We start from the raw sequence: 17,922 nt of genomic DNA, 5'->3' as shown, positions 1-17,922 counted from the left end.
GATATCTGGCCCCTGGATTAGGCCCCGGCACTGATATCTGGCCCTGGCACTGACATCTGGCACCTGGATTAGGCCCTGGCACTGATATCTGGCCCCAACTGATATCTGGCCCCTGGCACTGATATCTGGCGGTGGTCAGTGCTTGTAAAAACAGCCCCCTCTGAATTTTGTCCTCTATGTTTATATAGCAACAAAGTATGTTGCCAGAAACAGACTATTTCCCTTATCGTGTCTGCTCAGTTGCCTCTAGTCACCACCTTCTTCCCCATTAGCTTGGAGTGTAGCCACTTTATACTGTTACACTTGCCAGCAACCAGCCACTTTCTCCCTATTACACTTGAGAGATGTATTGTTTGTACTGGACAGCTTCGATCAATCATGAATGTTGCATGAAAATGGCTGAATATTAGCCACCACCGTTTTCTTTACATTGATTTTTTTTGTCTACTTTGCAACTGTCATATAGTGAAATCTGTAAAAGCTGATGGTTAGCTTTGCTGGCAGGGCAGCTTAACCATTAGTTTATGCAGTTGTCAGGACTTATTTTGTCGCTTCTGTTTGATACTTGCTTACTCCACAAAAGAGGTTTGAAGCAGTTTACAGTAAGATAACCAATGCAATAAATTAGGAAATTACATATTTCCTAAAAACACTTCTACAGCATTAACAATTCTCCTGAATCAAATATTTATAATTTAAAAACAAAGAATGTTTTTAAGTGTTTATGAAAGAATAAATAAGATGGTTGTTGTGTGATACTCAGTGGAAGACTGTTCCAGGCTGAAAAGAAAGTTACTTTCCAGTACATACTTAAAATGCATACCCCAAATAGAAGGAAAATTTAATAAGCCACAATCAAATAAACAAGAGTCTTGCCTAGGTATTGGCTTCTATAGCAAGTGAATCAATTGCTCAGATGCTAAGCCTTTTAAAGCTTAAATATTAGACAAGCCACTTTAAATGTAGCGCTATAGAAATGCTAAATAGTAGTAGTAGTAGTTTAAAGAATTACATGGGCCTGGACTGGGAGTCAGTGGAGATTTATCAGCAGGGGTGAGACCTTGTTAAGTTTCTCAGATCTAAATATTAACATAGCTGCCGCATTTTGCAAAAGCTGAAGTTTCCTCTGCAGTTTAGCAAAAAATCCTAGAGTAAACCAAGTTGCAGTAATCCAAACGAGAAAGGATCAAAAGTTGTACTAACAATGCAAAATGATCTTCATCGAAACAGGATTGGACCAATTGTTATTTATTTATTAAGATTTTATAGTTATTTAAACTTAAAGAAAAGTTTCCTAAAGAGGGGGCCCCTTTTACCAAGCTGAAGTAAGCACTAACATATACTTAACACAGGTTATAATGCCCTACCATGGGGTGTGCTCAGGTGTCCCGCTGTAGTTTTTGAATGTGTGCGCACTACCCATGTGGTAAAAAAATAAACATTATTTTTTAGCTCAAGGGGCATGTTTGGGGGTGGAAAGTGGGCTATTCTAATAAATTAGCGCATGGACATTGCTGTGTGCAAACTAATTAGTTTATGATTAGCGTGTGAGCACTTACCATCTACAAAATATGTGTCAGTATGTTCTCACGCAGTAATGGTCAAGCAGTAATGGGAAAATTAGCACATGATTATTACTGCAAAAATAGGAAATTTGGCCATTTACTGGCAGCACTAAAAGTGGCTTTCGAGCACAGAAAAGACCCACAGTGGGTAAAGCACAGACCACGTTTTAGTGCTGTTTAGTAAAAGGACCCCTAAATTATTAATCTATGGTTAAAAAGGTAAGGAAGAATCTAGGATTATTCCCAATAGTCTGTTAGAGACTTTCCTTGTCCCAAAAATACGGCTGTGGGTAAATTTCCTGCAGAATTGCTAAACCACAGAACTTTAGTTTTGTTTGCAGAATCCCAATTTTTAATTTTACCAATGCAATTTGATATCTTAGCTTATCTGAACTTCACATCTTAAATATTCACATTATAATATCATCTGCATAAGAATAAAAGCATTCTTTATTATCCAAAACAATAGAACTTAGAGAACTCATGAGAAAGTTAAAAACTGTTGGAGACAGCAGTGAATCTTAGAGAACTGTGCAGGGTTGGCAAATTGAGAAACTTTCTCCATCCTTCAGTATGCAGTAGCTTTGATTAGCCAAAAAGTAATTGAACCAATTAAGACTCAAAACTCCTAAAGGAAAAGGTGATGGGACTTGATATACCGCCTTTCTGTGGTTACAATCAAAGCAGTTTACATATTATATATGGGTGCTTATTTTGCTACTTATTGCAGCAAGAAATGCCTTATTGTGGGGTGTGTTCATGCACCCCACAGTAATTTTTGCATGTGCGCACACTACCCCTGTGCTAAAAAATAAAATTTATTTTTAGTGCTGGGGGTGGGTCTGGGGGACAGACAGTGGGTGTGATCTGTGCAAATTGTTTATATTTAGTATGAGTATTATTTGTATGCAATTGTATTTTCTGTGTAATAGATAGCACTGTGTATTAGGGCTGCTATCCATATGGTTTGCAGAATCCTTAGCTCTGAGCTAGGGCCAGCCTTCCCTCTTTGCCCCTGCAGGCTATGTAAGAGAGCCCAGTCATTCTCCATTTATTTTTCCTGAGTTTCTCCCTCATATTCCCCTTTGAGTGTTACAGCTTTTCCTCTCAGCTGGGCTGAGGTTCTGGCCATCTCCTTGCTTCTAAGGCGGCTAAATGCGGACTCTATGTGCAGAAGGCATTGATTCTGTCCAAGCAACCGAACTGTAAATTGGATTTTCTTTGTTTATTATGAGTACTACAATACAGAAGATTTGCTTAAGAATTGAGAGTCTACTGGTAAAGCTTCCAATTGGGGATGGTTTAGCTGGCTGTTTAAGCTGCATTATATTTTGCCTAGAATAACAAATACTACTGTACCGCAAACTGTGTTTGCGACTGCTGAATAGTAGTTCCTTTGTGATAGCCTGTGGAACAATACAAAGCTGGCTCCATTCTAATCTTCCTTTCAAAGAAGGGACACTCAGTTCTTTCATGTGATCTTTCTGGCAGTAGAACAGAAATCATTTACTTGCTGTCAAATTCTCTTGGACATTCCTGTCAATAGAGACCTTAGATACTTCTACATTCTTATTTTCTACCATGGGGGGTGTTCCCAGCGGTAATCAGCAGCACAGCCATATTAACGCGCGCTGTCTGATTACTGCAGGAGTAGTGTGTGAGCCCTTACCACCAAGCAAAGAGGTGGCGTTAAGGGCTCAGGTGGTAAATTGCCGCACGCTACTTTTAATATTAGTACACGACCATTTACTGCCCTCATTAAAAATTACCAGCCATTGTAAAACATGGCCCAGCGTGCGCTAATTTCACGTGTCCAAACTAGCGCATGCTACTTTTTACCATGGCTTAGTAAAAGGGCCCCTAAATATGTTAAACTGAGTACACTTGTGGAACATGCCTAAATATCAGTCCATGCCACAGATTTTTTACATTTTATTTTATTGCATTATTGTAGACAATGTCTTTACTGCTCATTTTTCATCTAACTCTATGTACTGCATTGGACCATTTAGTTGAAAGGGCAGCTTATACATTTAAATAGTAAATAATGTATGATCTTAAATGGAAAAATACTACCTTTAATAGCACGCCAACATCTCCCAAAAGAGGAAGTGCAATCTGAAACAAAAGACGGCATACTGTAAAAATCCATAGCAATAGTAACAACACTGTTCTTAAAGACAATTGTATCTCTCTGTGTCTATGATAACACTCTGTTGTGGACTGGGTTGTAAGCACTTCTGTGCTCTTTCTGTACCTTTGCTCTAAACATACCTTGGAAAACTGCTTCAGTTCAGTAGGAGACAGAGATGTGAGTTGGATGTGAATTAGGATTGCACATACCTTTTGAATCAACACATAAGATGTTTCACTTCTGTTTGTGATGAAACAAAAGATACTACTAATGAAATATGGGGCAAGGGGTGGGGGTGGGGGGTAGTCAAGTGGCGGGTAAGAGATTCATTTCATTTTCTTGTCCTTTAAAATATTTGGGGAATTAAGGCATATTTTTGAGTCCACTAGTTAGGTGGGGAAGAAGGAAGGGAACGAGCAGAACCAATCACTACTGAGCAGTTTACCCACTACATTATCTTGGCTTCCCTATTATTATTACTGTCACAAGCTCTGCTAATGTCAAACGATAAACCACCAACAGCAGATGAGCTTGCACAAACAACACTCATAGATTTCCTACATGAATGTGAAATCAACAAGGACCACATCAAGGCAGACAGAATCTGTTTCTCCTTTAAGATACCAACAACCAGCTCAATTAAAGCACTACTGACAAAATATGCAAACGTCAATTGCCTACTAGACAGCTGCCCAAACTACATGATAGAAAACCCACCATAGAATATATGTTCTTGAAATGCCATTTCCATTCTGACAAGGGCAACATTATACTCACTCCAATCCCTAAAGATACCACCAGAAAGATCAGTGAACTCACTAATTACAGACCAGTGGCATCAATACCACTGCTGACAAAAACAATGGAGGGACTGGTAGCACAATAATTAATGGAATACCTAATGTATTACTCAGTACTTCACAGCTCTCAGTCAGGCTTCAGACCATGCTATAGCACTGAAACCACCCTGATTACAAAATTAAGAGGAATAATAAGCCAAGGCCAGTCAATACTACTACTACAATTTGATATGTCAAGTGCCTAGATCACACAATACTAATGACCCTGCTCGACAACATAGAAATAACTGGAGCAGTAGCAGCCTGATTCAATGGTTTTCTAAGAACTAGATCCTACCTTGTCAAGATGTCCAATGAATTTTCAGCCTCCTGGATCCTGAATGTGGGGTCCCTCAGGGCTCCCTCATATAACCAATATTATTCAATGTCCAGATGGCTCCACTTGCCAATAAACTGGAAAAAATTGGTTTAAACCTATTCATATATGCAGGCGACATCACCATCTACATACCTTTCAACAACAGCATTACAGAGATACTGGATAAGGCCAAAAAAGGACTCAACCTCATGGAAAACTGGGCAATGACTGTCAAATTTAAACTGAACTGAAATAAAACCAAACTCCTGGTTTTATCCAGCTAGCACAATCCCACTACTTACCAAAACCTCATAATAGATCAAGAATCTTACACAATCAAAACACAAATAAAAATACTAGGAATCATTCTCAACAAGCATCTGACCGTTGAAGACCAAGTTGCTGCAATCATGTCAAAAGGCTTCAAAACACTATGAAAACTGCGAACAGTCAGAGACTATTTCCCCAGACAGTCATTCAGTCTTATAGTACAGATGCTGATATTGTCCCAACTAGACTACTGCAATGCAGCATGTGTAGGCTGCAAAGAAAACCTACTGCAATCGTTGCAGGCCATCCAAAACACAGAAGCTAGATTGATATTCAAAAAGTTGAAATATGATAGAGCAACCAGACTACTTATAATGCTACATTGGCTTCCGATCAAGGCCAGCACAATCATCTTCAAAATACTGTTTGGCATGTCACTGGACTACATGCTAGACATAATCAAATTATCACTAAGAATTTGAAATGCAAACCTAGAGGTTACCTACTACTTTACCTGCCCAACTGCAAAAATGTACCATACAAGTCCACCTACACGGTGGAATTTAGATACTTGGGCTCAAAATGGTGGAACTCAATTCCCATAGTCATAAGAAGCATCACAAACTACCTCCAGTTCAGAAAAGACCTAAAGAGCTACCTCTTCAGGAAATTATATGAGTAAAATATGCACTAATCATTCTGGAACAACAATACACAACACAACCTCTAACTGTAACACATCTTTTCATTTAAGAAGATATATCTTCTCAAGAAACCCAATGATTACTCTATACACACTAATAGTTATCTTGCCAACCACTGTAAAACACAGTATCATATAACCTTGTAAATGTATTTGAATCAATTTAATCTCTAACAACTGTTAAACGTAAGCCACATCGGACTGAAGCTCGTTTTTAGATAATTGTGGGATACAAGTATGAATAAATAAATCATTATTATTTTTTTTTTTTTACAGAAAATAATGTAGTGTGTTAGGAAAAACTGAAACCTTTTTGAGTCACCTGTTTATAGGATTAAAAAACAAACAACACACAACTGAAGCTCCTGGTTTCTTGTTAGGCAAAAGATATTCAGGCAGTCACAAACTATGTTAGGAAAATTTAGGCAGAAATTCTATTGGCCTGGTGTCTAGCAGGGTGCAATGGGCAGGAGTGATGCCCTGCTGACTAATTCCTGTCTTGGCTACTTTCTCAAAATGACTACTGTGACCTCTAGCGGTAGATTCATGGTGCTAGCAAGTACTATGAGACTGCTGTTAAGGGTCAAAGAGGCCATTTTGAGAATGAAACCACAATGGACAGGAATGAGTGGGCATTGCTCCTGCCTACAGACCATCAGGGATAGAAACGGTAGCACTGGGGGACTCATGGAGAGGGCAGAGGAGTGGGGATATTAGGATAGGGAGAGGGAGGTGAAGCAGGAATCCTCTAGGCTGCTACCCAGAACACTGGCCAATATTCAGACTGGTGCCTGGTTAGCTCTGTGGATAGAGTTAGGAGAAGGACAGCCCTTTTGCTGTCCTAACTTTATCTGCTTACTTAACTAGTTAACAGTCTGAATATTGTTGCTAACCAGTTAAGTACAGGCTGTGCCCATAGAGTGCCCCAGCACTAACCAAACAGTGCAGAGGTAGTCAGAGGTGATATTCAGCGCCACTGTTTGGTTAAGTGCCACTGTATATCAGAGGATGGGCTGGAAGAAGAAATTTAACCAGCAGGAGTCTCCTCTCTCTGGTTAAATGGCTTTGAATATCAGGTGGATCAACATGTAAAATTTCAACAGGACACAACAGGCACATAAATGTTTTTTGTTATAGAATAGCAATAACATTTATTTGCCAGAATATTTGTTAGTCATTTTAGAAACATGCATGTTTATTTTTCTTGAAACTGTCATAAAGCCTGGTATCCCTTGTCAGTTTTGCTTTGGGGGAGGGGACACATCAATATCAGGGGATTAAGGGGTTGACCTCCCTAATCCCGCCAGTGGATCACTGATCAACAGGAGCACTTTTCTGAAACCTAGATGTCCTAGGTAGACATGAAAACCCTGGTTGATCTTTGTGGACACTGGCATGCACTCCCTTTCTGAAATGAGGAATACATGTTTGTTTATTTATTTTTCTTTAGGCCTTGTCATGCCCAAAATAAGCACAGACCAAGTCCCTTTGCCAGGTGCATGTTTTTTTTAGTTTTAGACATGTATATTGTGGCTTTGTAAAATCAGGTTTTAGATCAGCCATTCCCAACCCAGTTTTCAGGGCACATCTAGTCCCATTGGGTTTTCAGGATATCCATAATGAATATGCATGGATAGATTTACATGCACTGTCTCAACTGCATGCAAATCTAACTCATAGGTATTAATTGTGGATATCCTGAAAATCCAATGGGACTAGGTGTCTCCCGAGGGCTGGGTTGGGAATGGCTGATTTAGATTTTTATGCTGGTTTATGCATGTCTGAAACCCAAATAGTGCTTTGAAATTAAGCACCTAGTTATCATAAACATGTTTTTAATCTCTCCCTTGAAATTAGGAAGGGCCAAGGTGTTCTAGAAACCAGGCCAACATTTTTCCTTAGAAATTTATCCATTTAGGGGATCACACAAATAGCAAACCCAACTGAAATGGATAAGTTATCCATTTATAAGTTTAGGGTCACATATTCAGCAGTCCTTCCTAAACAGAAAAGCATGCTGAATATCGAGAATAAAGATAAATCAGACAAATGATCTGTAAGTCTTTATGTAGCAGCCATGGACATGAATATTAACCCCATGGTGCCATCTCAAAGAATTTATTGAATTTGCTGAATATAGCCCTTTTTGCTGACAATCATTCCATTATCATAAATTCATGGAATAAAATCTTCCAGAGTGTGAAGTTTAGACCCCTATTTGTGAGCCAGATAGCCATAATTGTTATTTTTTACCATTAGAAAAGCCCATCTACAATGAACGTAAATGCACATATTTCTAAAAAGAGTAAAAGTATATATTCTAAGTACAGAGACCTAAACATCACATAACCTTTAAAAGGGAAAAACTAGGGGGTAGATATTGAAAATGATTTACACGGCCAGGAGAGATTCCTGGCTTTTTCATTTCCTGTTTGGGGCTAACCAGGCATATTAAGTAGCACTTAACCAGATAGTGCTGCTGAAAATGCCCAGTTAGCACTTAACCGGCTAAGATAACCACATAACTAGGATCGCATAAAACATGGTCCTATCTTTATGAATATCACACTTAACTGGATAAGTTTTAGACATTCCGGACAATATGTGTGCCCGGATATTCAATGCCAGAGCCCAGACATATCTCAGCATTGAATATCTAGGCATAAAGCCAGCAGTGGTGAGCAAAACACTGACCATTGCCAGTTGAATACATACCCCTAGATATCACCACATAGGAAAAATACATATGTTAGAGAAAAAGAGAACTTGATGGAAGATAAGGACTATATGGGCCCATCTAGCTTATCCAATTGTCTTCTTTCTGCAATTTCACAGATCACAGATCTCTGGCTTTCCCTCACTTCATTATTTCTGAGGACATTAAGGTAGCCAATGACCCCCGGATTCTATGGAGTCCTTTTACCAAGCTACGGGTAAAAAGATCCCAGGCACACTTTGCCATGTGGTAAGAGAACTCTTACCACATGACCATGCAACGGGAAGCCCTTACCGCCACCCACTGAGGTGGTGAAAGGGTTCCCGCACTAACCCGGTGCTGCACATTTACTGCGAGGTTACTGCCACGCAAGCCATTTCCACTGTTTTTCTTTTTCCCCCAGAAATGGCACATGCTCGGGGCAGGACTACTGCCGGTGGCTGTATTGGGCTGGCAGGAGTCCAAAAAGAGCGAGCGGTAAGCCCCCGTTTGGCTTACCGCTGCTCTGTAAAAGGGCCCCTACATAAGGCGTGGTGAGAAGTGCATTTTAATTGGGCATGTGCCCAATTTACGCATGCTACTTAATTGAGTAATGAGTCAATCAGTGATGGTAATTGGCCAATAACAACCAATTATTTTCAATAATTGGAATTTACATACTCCTCTTTTTAGGCGTATTCTAAGAAGAGCTGAAAAGGGGCACGGCCATGGGAGGAGTGTGGGTGTGTCAAGGGCATTACTCAAATTTACACACATTGTTATAGAACTTGAGGGAACATACCTACATTTAGGTGCAGGTATTTACACCAGGTTTTCAGTGGCATAAATGGGTGTGCCTAAATGAAGGCTCATTCCCTTGCCCTATTTGCTATTCTGTACACCGCATCTAATTTTTAGGTATGTTATATAGAATAGCACTAAGTGCTTTTTTTGGATGCGTCTATATTTTAGATGCCAATTACAGAATCTGGCTCTGAGTGTGCCCAGCAGTTGGGAATCTAATAGTATGTTTGGGTACATAAAGAGAGGTATCTTTAGTAGGAAGAAAAAAGTAACATTAACTCTGTCAGGACTCTTTTAAGACTATATTTATAAAAGATTGATATGATGTAGGCAGTTCAAATGAATGCCACCATAATGTCACATAACATAGAGAATAAGCTTCAGACAGAGCAATCTGGGAGGTAATTCTATAAGCGGCACCACAATTAGGTGCCCCCATGCCATGCAGTGGAAGCCAATTCTATAATGGCATCTGGGTACTCAAGTGCCATTACAAAATCCTAGCATAACCCAGTATTGGGGCGCCTAAAAGCCAGACACCTGCAGATAAACCAGGCACAGACCTGGTGTAACTGCAGGTGCCCAAATGTGGCCAAGGCATGTGTAACTTATAGTATTTTGGAGCTATGCCACATAGGCATGCTCTTAGAGAATTGCATTTAGAAGCGTTACTGAAATTTATGTGCATATGCGTACATCAATGTCAGTAATCTGCACATAAGCACCCCATTATAGAATTGCTTCCTTGGGGGCCCTTTTACTAAGCTGCATAGGCGCCTACTTTCATCCAACATGCGTCAATTCGGAGTTACCGCCCACCTACCGCATGGCCCAGGCGGTAATTTCATTTTTTACGCCGTCTGCTACGCACGCCGGAAATAGTTTTTATTTTCCAGCACACAGCGGAAACCAGGCAGTAATCATCATTCTGTGTGCATAGACCATTACTAACCGGTTAATGCGTGAGACCTTACCACTAAGTCAATGGGTGGTGGTAAGTTTTCAGGACCAAAATGGATGCACGTCATTTTTTATTTTGCCACATGTCCATTTTTGGCCCCCAAAAAAGCCTTTTTTGCAGGTGCACTGGAAAATGGAATTGCGCGCGTCCAATACACACGTCTATACCAGCGCAGGCCATTTTTCAGTGCACCTTAGTAAAAGGACCCCTTAATGATTTAAAGATATACATGACGGCAGAAAAAGACCATATGGTCTATGGAGTCTGACTATCCAAATCAGTAGCCCGGTCTCTACAATTCCTCCAACTCCCTAAGAGAATCTCTATATTTCTCCCAAGCTCTCTTAAATTTAAAAAGAGTTTTTGTCTTCAACATTTCCATTGGAAGGTTGTATCATACATTCTTTGCTCTTTTTGCAAAGAAATCTTTTCTTAAATTACTCTTGAGTCTACTCCCTTTCAACCTCATCCTATAATCCATTGTCCAAGAGCCTCTTTTCTGTTCAAAGAAGCTCAACTTCTGTGCATTATACCATGGAGGTATTTAAATATCATCTATCATACCCCTCTGTCCTGCTTCCCCTCCATGATAGAACTTTAAGTATGCCCCCTAAGCATTAGGACCACTGATTATTTTAGTAATTGTTCTGTGCACCGGTTTAAATTGTTTTGAATATGCAGTCTCCAGAAATGCACACAGTACTCCAAATTAGGTGTCACCAAAGACTTATACAGAGGCACTATTTCCTCCTTGTCATTTTTTTCACTCTCTTTCTGCATCCAAGCATCCTTCTGCCTTTGACAGCTACTTTATCTATGTTTGTCCATCTTAAAATCTTGATTATTGCAATTCCCTTTATGCCGGTTTTCCCCTCCACTTTCTCCAGCGCCTATAGTTAGTCCAATCCAGTGCTGTGAAATTGCTTCTTAATGCCCGCAAATTTGACTTCTCCCTCCTGCTCCTTGTTACTTTTCTGTCTCTGAATTTTTGCTTTTATCTTGTTAACAGCTTTATGCCTATGTGTAGGCCCCAGTGGTATATCAAATGTGCTTAATCAGACACGATGACCCCCAGCTCTCACTCATTTTTTGTACACAGAAGAAATTTACCCCCTATACTGTACTGCTCCCTTGGGTTTTTAGATCCTAAATGCATGATGATGCATTTTTTTTAGTATTAAATGGAAGATATGATATAAACATTTAAAATATTCAATACGTTTTAAATAAGATACAGCAATGTTAAGTTTTTCATAGAAGGAGAAGCTCATAGACAGGGGGGCCACCATATGGAGGTTATGGGAGGCTCATTAAGGATATCATAAAATTCTAGTTATAGATTGCGGGAACAGACTTCCAATGGAGTTTGGAGGGGCCAAAACAATTAACAGAATTTTGGACATTAGTGTTTGGGGAGCATGATAGAAAACAAGAGATAAAGTCATGCCTGTGGTAGCACATCAGGCAGATATAAATAGGAAGACTAGGGGAACTGAGTAATCTTTATCTGATGACATATTCTATATTTCTGTCTCTGAGCAGCATGCCTTGAATAGTAATAAAAATTAAAATAATTTATGTACATACTGGATCTCCAGGAGGCCCAGGCAATCCTGGTTTTCCATCTCTTCCAGGAATTCCCTAGAGTCAGGAAGAACATTAAATTTTAAACAGTATTACAAAAATTAAACAGGAATAATAGTACTATAATATTCCTGGTCTAAATAGCTATGACTTACATCAATACCTGGGGCACCTGGAGCCCCTGGAAATCCTGAGAGACCTCTAGGACCCTAAGATACAAAAACACAGGGTATGATAAATGTTCTTTCCAAAGGGTACCTGATAACCATGTTAAAGCTAAATCCAGTTTTCAAAGTTTCTTCATATATAATTTACCTGAATACCTGGTTCGCCAGGTAGACCTCTGGGGCCCTGTGAAATGCAAACCAAATGTCAACAAGTTAGATAATACCTTTCAAATTGGACAGTTTAACATTCTATACAACAATATAACATGATGATTGAATTTTAATTAAGGTTTTTGATAACAGATCAGTGAATTAGAGTAAATTACTGTCTCCAGCTGATAATCTGACTTACAGGAGGGCCTTCAGTGCCTATTCCTTGTTCTCCAGTTTCTCCTGGGGTTCCCTGAACACCTGGTAATCCTCTTTCACCCTATGGCCATATAAATGTCAGTACATTTGTTGTTTGCAGAAGAAATAACAAAGCTTGTCTAATATTTTTTAGCAACAATTTACCATATACCTTAGGCCCTCGTGGACCAGCAGCTCCAGGGAAACCAGCTGGACCCTAAAAAATAATGTATACCATAGTATAAAGTATTATCTAACTAAAGTTAAAACTATCATATTTTTCTAATGACAGATACTCATGGTTATGGTACCAAGAATTTATCAAACAAAACAAGTTGTTTGAAATCTCATTGTAATGCATTAAACCCTTTAAAATCAATACTGAAGGAACAAAGATTTCTGTGTACTCTCTATGCAATGGCTCTGTCAGTGTAAGATGCCGTATTAAAAAAAAAAAATCTTTTCAGCTACAGTGGCTTTTCTAGGTTCTAATTTGTAACCTGGGTCTCAGCGACTAGCTCAGTTCTCTCCGACCGACACTGGCCACAAAAAAGATACACACCTCTTTTCTGGTCTCACAACTCACTCTCCTTATCTCAAACAGCTCTTCAGATTTGAACTTGGGTGCAAGCTGGGGCCGGATAAAAATCTGGAAGGCCCTTAGGATGTTAAGCTGGGCTCTAACCTGAGTATCCTTAATAGTCCTGGAGTATGCTCTTCACTCTCTCTCACAAAGAATACTTGCCATGCCAAGGAGTTTTTCTTTTATGCAAACACACTTTACTTAACTTCTGCAACAGGCATTTGATTCAAACTTTGTAATTCCTTTATATATAGTGTGATAAGTATGAGGCTGTCCTAGCCGGGGTAGGCCACTAGAGGGCGCTAGTACAATAGATGGAGGTCGCTAGGACCGAGGATAGCCCTGGGATGTCCACAGGTGTAGGAGGTATGGGCTGGGTCCTGTGTAGCTAATTAACCACTTTATACTCCACCTGAGTGGGGAAAGGAAGGGAAGTGAGCTGGCAGCAGAAGAAGAGAGATCCCCCGGGAAGATACAAGCTAACCCTATGGACTTGTGGTGGACTGTGTGTCCAAAGGAGATCAGCAGGCTGGAAATCCTGGGGTAAGATGTCCCTAAAGCATTAGTGTTTGACTGTGTGTCCTCAGTACTTATAGGAACTGTGTATTCAAAGAAGAAAGGACTGTGTATCCAAAGAAGGAAGGACTGTGTGTCCAAAGAAGAAAGGACTGTGTGTCCAGAACTGTGTGTTCAAAGGGAGGACTGTGTGTCCAAAGTACTGAGAGAAGCAGGCTGCAAAGCCTGGGGTTAGAAGTCCCCAAAGTATTGAAGCTAGTACTGAGCCCATGTATCTGTGTGGGGTGGCTCAGTGTGAAGACCTATGAAAGCATAAAGTATTAAGCTAGAAGAAGTGTGCCCAGGGGCTGGAATAGAGTTGCCTGAGGAATATGCTGTTGGTGAGACCTGTCTAATTTGCTTAGTGAGAACCAGGTTACCCTGTGCGAGAAGGGGTTACACACTAATCTGCATATAATCTGCATATTGAGAACCAGGTCACCCTGAGCGAGAAGGGGTAACACACTAATCTGCATATAATCTGCATATTGAGAACCAGGTCACCCTGAGTGAGAAGGGGGATATCACAATAGCCAGCATTTGGTTTAAGAGGTTTTCTGTGTATTGAAGACTATTTGATACAGTCTTATCCACTAATTAAATGGTTTCTTATAGCAGTCTCAAAATATGTACAAATATATAGGACTGCCGAGAGACTGGGCCAGGCCCGGGACAAGGCCACCCCCGGGCCCTGCCCCCACTGCCCCCCCCCCGAAGTCATCATCATCACTGCCCCCCCCTCCATCCCCCCCCCCCCTCTGTGCACCAAAAGACCGGGCCCCCCTGAATTCAAATCATAGTGCCTTACCTCGACCTCGCTCTGTGTGAAAGAAGCACAGCAGTGGCAGTCTGCAGATCGCCTCCCTTCGGGCCTTCCCTCCCTGAGACCCACCCTCGCGCATGTTATGTCAGACGAGGGGGGGACACAGGGAGGGAAGGCCCAAAGGGAGGTGATCTTCAGACTGCCGCTGCTGCGCTTCTTTCACATGGAGCGAGGTCGAGGTGAGGCGCTATGATTTGAATTCAGGGGGGTCCGGCCCGGTGGTGGTTGGAGGGGGCGGGTGGAGGGGACTGTGGCACCGTGCCCCCCTTGGAGGCCCGGGCCTGGGGAATTTTGTCCCCCCTGCCCCCCTCTCGGCGGCCCTGCAAATATACAGCTCCTGCAGTCCATTACCCATCCCTTTGGGCTGTATAATCCAAGGCTGTGCTGATAGCATTGTTAAGTCACCAACAAACTCCTCCAGGATCAGATCTTCCTGTCCTTCCTCTCCTCCAGAGTTGCACTTCACTGAGCTGCCTTGAACAGGCTCTTCCCTGCTCCTGCTGATGAGCTGGGTTCCTCTAGCCCACCCAGAGCCCCCTCTCCAACAGTTACTGCCTTTGTCTGATAATGACTCTCCCTTAATCCAGCCTTAGGTTATCTGGCCTTTCCAGGATAACCCCTCTCTTCCTAGGGTCCTAACGGGGGTGAAGGCAACCAATGATCATGTGTACACACATGCAAGAACTTTTATTATCTTTAAACTCCTTCTTTACTGTCAATCCTTAACTAGAAACATTTTTTCTCCGCAATTTATTCCCTACACGCATCCCTTGTGCAAGGCTTCCCTCCCACCTAGAGCCATCTCTCTTCCTCCACACAGTGGCTCCGGATAGACACCCACACCACTCAGTAAACCCTATTATAATGGGGGATTATACCTCTATTTTAGAAAATAAAAAACATAGGAACCTGGAGTTAACTGTAAATTTGTCTGTGTACTTGCCTCAGCTCAAGCCAAAATATATTCCCAGAGAGCCTACATTTAATTATGTGCAGTTTTTGTCGGCATGTATAATTATTTATATGTGTGTATACCACCAAACAATTTTTATAAGGTAAAAATAAATGCTGTACATGTGGAAAAAAGATTTATAAAATTACCCTCCCCCCCCCCCCCCCCCCCCCCCCGAATGTATATTTTTGAGTCTACGCGCACATAAAAAAGCTGGGAGTCTTTACCTGTGTCCCAGGTAGACCTACTCCTGGTGGTCCTGTCTCTCCTTTTGCACCAGATGGTCCAGAAGGTCCTTCAATCCCACCAGGATCTCCCTGTAGAATACATCAATACATTGATTTTCAAAAGTTTACTTCCATGAAATAATGCATGTCCAAGTTTTATATATATATATATCTATATATCTATATATATCTATATATATATATATATATCTTTTAACTTACTATGTAGATATAAGACATACATAAGAAACAATGCATCTGAGTGTAACCCGCAGGTTAGAGGCCTCTTTCACACATGGTTTGCTACCCATACATATGAGTTGGGTGTTGGGTAGAAAATTTGCATGTGAACATGAACCACCAGGATGGCCAGAAATAAATAACTGGCAAAAACTGGCTCATGAAAAACATCTTTGTGGAATGGAAAAGTGGCCTAGTGTTTAGAGCACTGGGTTTGACATCCAGAGTTGCCCGATTCATATCCCACTGCTGCTCCTTGTGATCTTGGACAAGTCACTTAACCTTACATTGCCTCATGCACAAAGTTAGATTGTGAGCCCTCCAGTAACAGGGAAATACCCAATGTAACTGAATGTAACTCACCTTGACCTCTACTGGAAAAGGTGTGGACAAAATCCAGATTAATAAATCTTTGTGTGCTTCCACTGAATTTTGAGGTAATGAGGTGCTTAACTTAATAGCTTGGAGATTCAGTAAACTTTTAAACATATAGCATATTACCTTTACAACTTGCAAGTTTACTTGTAAGTGGGGCCTTCACACAAAAATTGTGCAAAGCCCATAACACTTGCACTTTTCTGTGATGCACGTTGATGTCCTGTTTTAATATACATAGTCCCTGTCTGTAAAAATCCTGTAGTTTCATGCACTATCTTCCATGTTTTGAGCATGTTCATCAAAATTTGCATGTTCACAGCACCAAATGCCCATTGAAGCTGAAAATAATCTGTCTTCCAGGCTTGTCCTTCTGGCACTACTTCTGGATCATGTGAGGAGAAAAAGGGGGTAATTTACTTATATATATATATATATATATATATATATATATATATATATATATATATATATATATATATATATATATATATATATATATAACTTTTTTCTTTTTTTTTTTTTTTTAGCTCTGATGGGACCTGTTCGACAGTAACGCCAGCCATGACCTGGTGTTATTTTGTGGCGTTGTTTTCTTTCTAATGCTATTTAACACCTCTGTTCATTGCGGAGTTATTTTTTGACCATCTAGGAGGAATAGGAAATGGCCTTATTTACATGAGATTGACTACATTTAAATGCTATTTGTGCAAGTGCCTGGCGTGCGTGCTGTTTATGGCGGTAACCCCACTGATCATCCTACGTTGGTGAGTGCGTGCGCTAGAACGACGATAATGGCCTTTAGCACTCGCGTTTACTTTTGATCATCTGCCCATAAGTCTTCACCAACACTACTGCAAAAGAAAAGAGCTGACCTTTCTCAGACTTGGTGTTAAAGCTTGGCATTGTGCTCTGCCATTCAGTCTTCTGTGCATTTTTCTATATTTGCATAGAATAGCTAATAGCCTCATTATCATGGTTTTAAATATGCTGTGTGCTGGTATTTAAGGCAAGGCTTTGCACAAGGTTATCATCTATACAAAACCCTTTTTTGCATCTACGCTTTGTCTATAATTTTTAGCTATAATGTTCTACTTCAGGTATGCTGCACTACTTCCCATCCCCCATCTTTCTTTACTATCAGCCTCATGAAGGAATTTCTGGCTGGCCACAAACTGATAGGGCCTCTTGTTGCTAGGGCAACTCAGCTGCCTGGTATAACTTGTTACAACTGTAATTTACTGAGAAGAGGTGTGGCAAGGACACCAATTGCAAGCCTCTAGCACATATGAAAGACCCAATTACAAGTCTCCAGCACATATGCAGTGCCTATAATTGGTCCACGGTAGAGGAGAAGTGAATGCTCATTACAAGCCTATAAAAGGATGCTGCAGACAAAGAAACTCTGAAAAACTAGCCATGCTGGTAAGAGAGTTTCATACCCTTCCCATGGCCTATTTTTCCCCAAAGGGGGGGGGGGGTACTCTCCCCTCCCATACAAACTAATTCTCTATAGCTAAGAATCTTTATTTCTGCCTTTCTTTCTGTATGACCTTTGTATGAAAGTGAGGAATAAAACTTTCCTTCCCATGGTTAGACTCTGTTCTGTAAAACTATTAATGCCAAGAGTCAATAATATTTCTTGTGCTATTGCTAGTGAGAAATAAAGATTCCTTTTCTTCTTTTAGCCTGAGTTTTTTTTTTTTATAAGAATAGCAACCAAACGCAGCCTAGTACAGCTTCTACAAAATTGTGCAGTAAAGGTGAGCTAACCCTGT

At 40.6% G+C, this 17,922-nt stretch overlaps 1 protein-coding gene across 1 annotated transcript in view; it reads right to left on the bottom strand.

The window, feature by feature from the left end:
* Positions 1–17,922, bottom strand: part of COL19A1 (collagen type XIX alpha 1 chain) — a 946,027-nt gene that overhangs the window by 191,029 nt on the left and 737,076 nt on the right. Inside the window, exons 29-35 of the mRNA XM_030199003.1 lie at positions 15,530–15,619; positions 12,562–12,606; positions 12,394–12,471; positions 12,190–12,225; positions 12,030–12,083; positions 11,878–11,931; positions 3,642–3,683 (exon numbers count right to left, since the gene is read on the bottom strand). Coding sequence (XP_030054863.1) covers positions 3,642–3,683; positions 11,878–11,931; positions 12,030–12,083; positions 12,190–12,225; positions 12,394–12,471; positions 12,562–12,606; positions 15,530–15,619 — 399 coding nt within the window. The remainder of the gene's footprint in view (positions 1–3,641; positions 3,684–11,877; positions 11,932–12,029; positions 12,084–12,189; positions 12,226–12,393; positions 12,472–12,561; positions 12,607–15,529; positions 15,620–17,922) is intronic.

This window comes from Microcaecilia unicolor, chromosome 3, assembly GCF_901765095.1.
Source record: "Microcaecilia unicolor chromosome 3, aMicUni1.1, whole genome shotgun sequence".
In the NCBI taxonomy this organism is placed as follows: Eukaryota; Metazoa; Chordata; class Amphibia; order Gymnophiona; family Siphonopidae; genus Microcaecilia; species Microcaecilia unicolor.
Note: the sequence above shows the minus strand (reverse complement) of the source record. Positions and strands in the feature narration are given on the sequence as shown.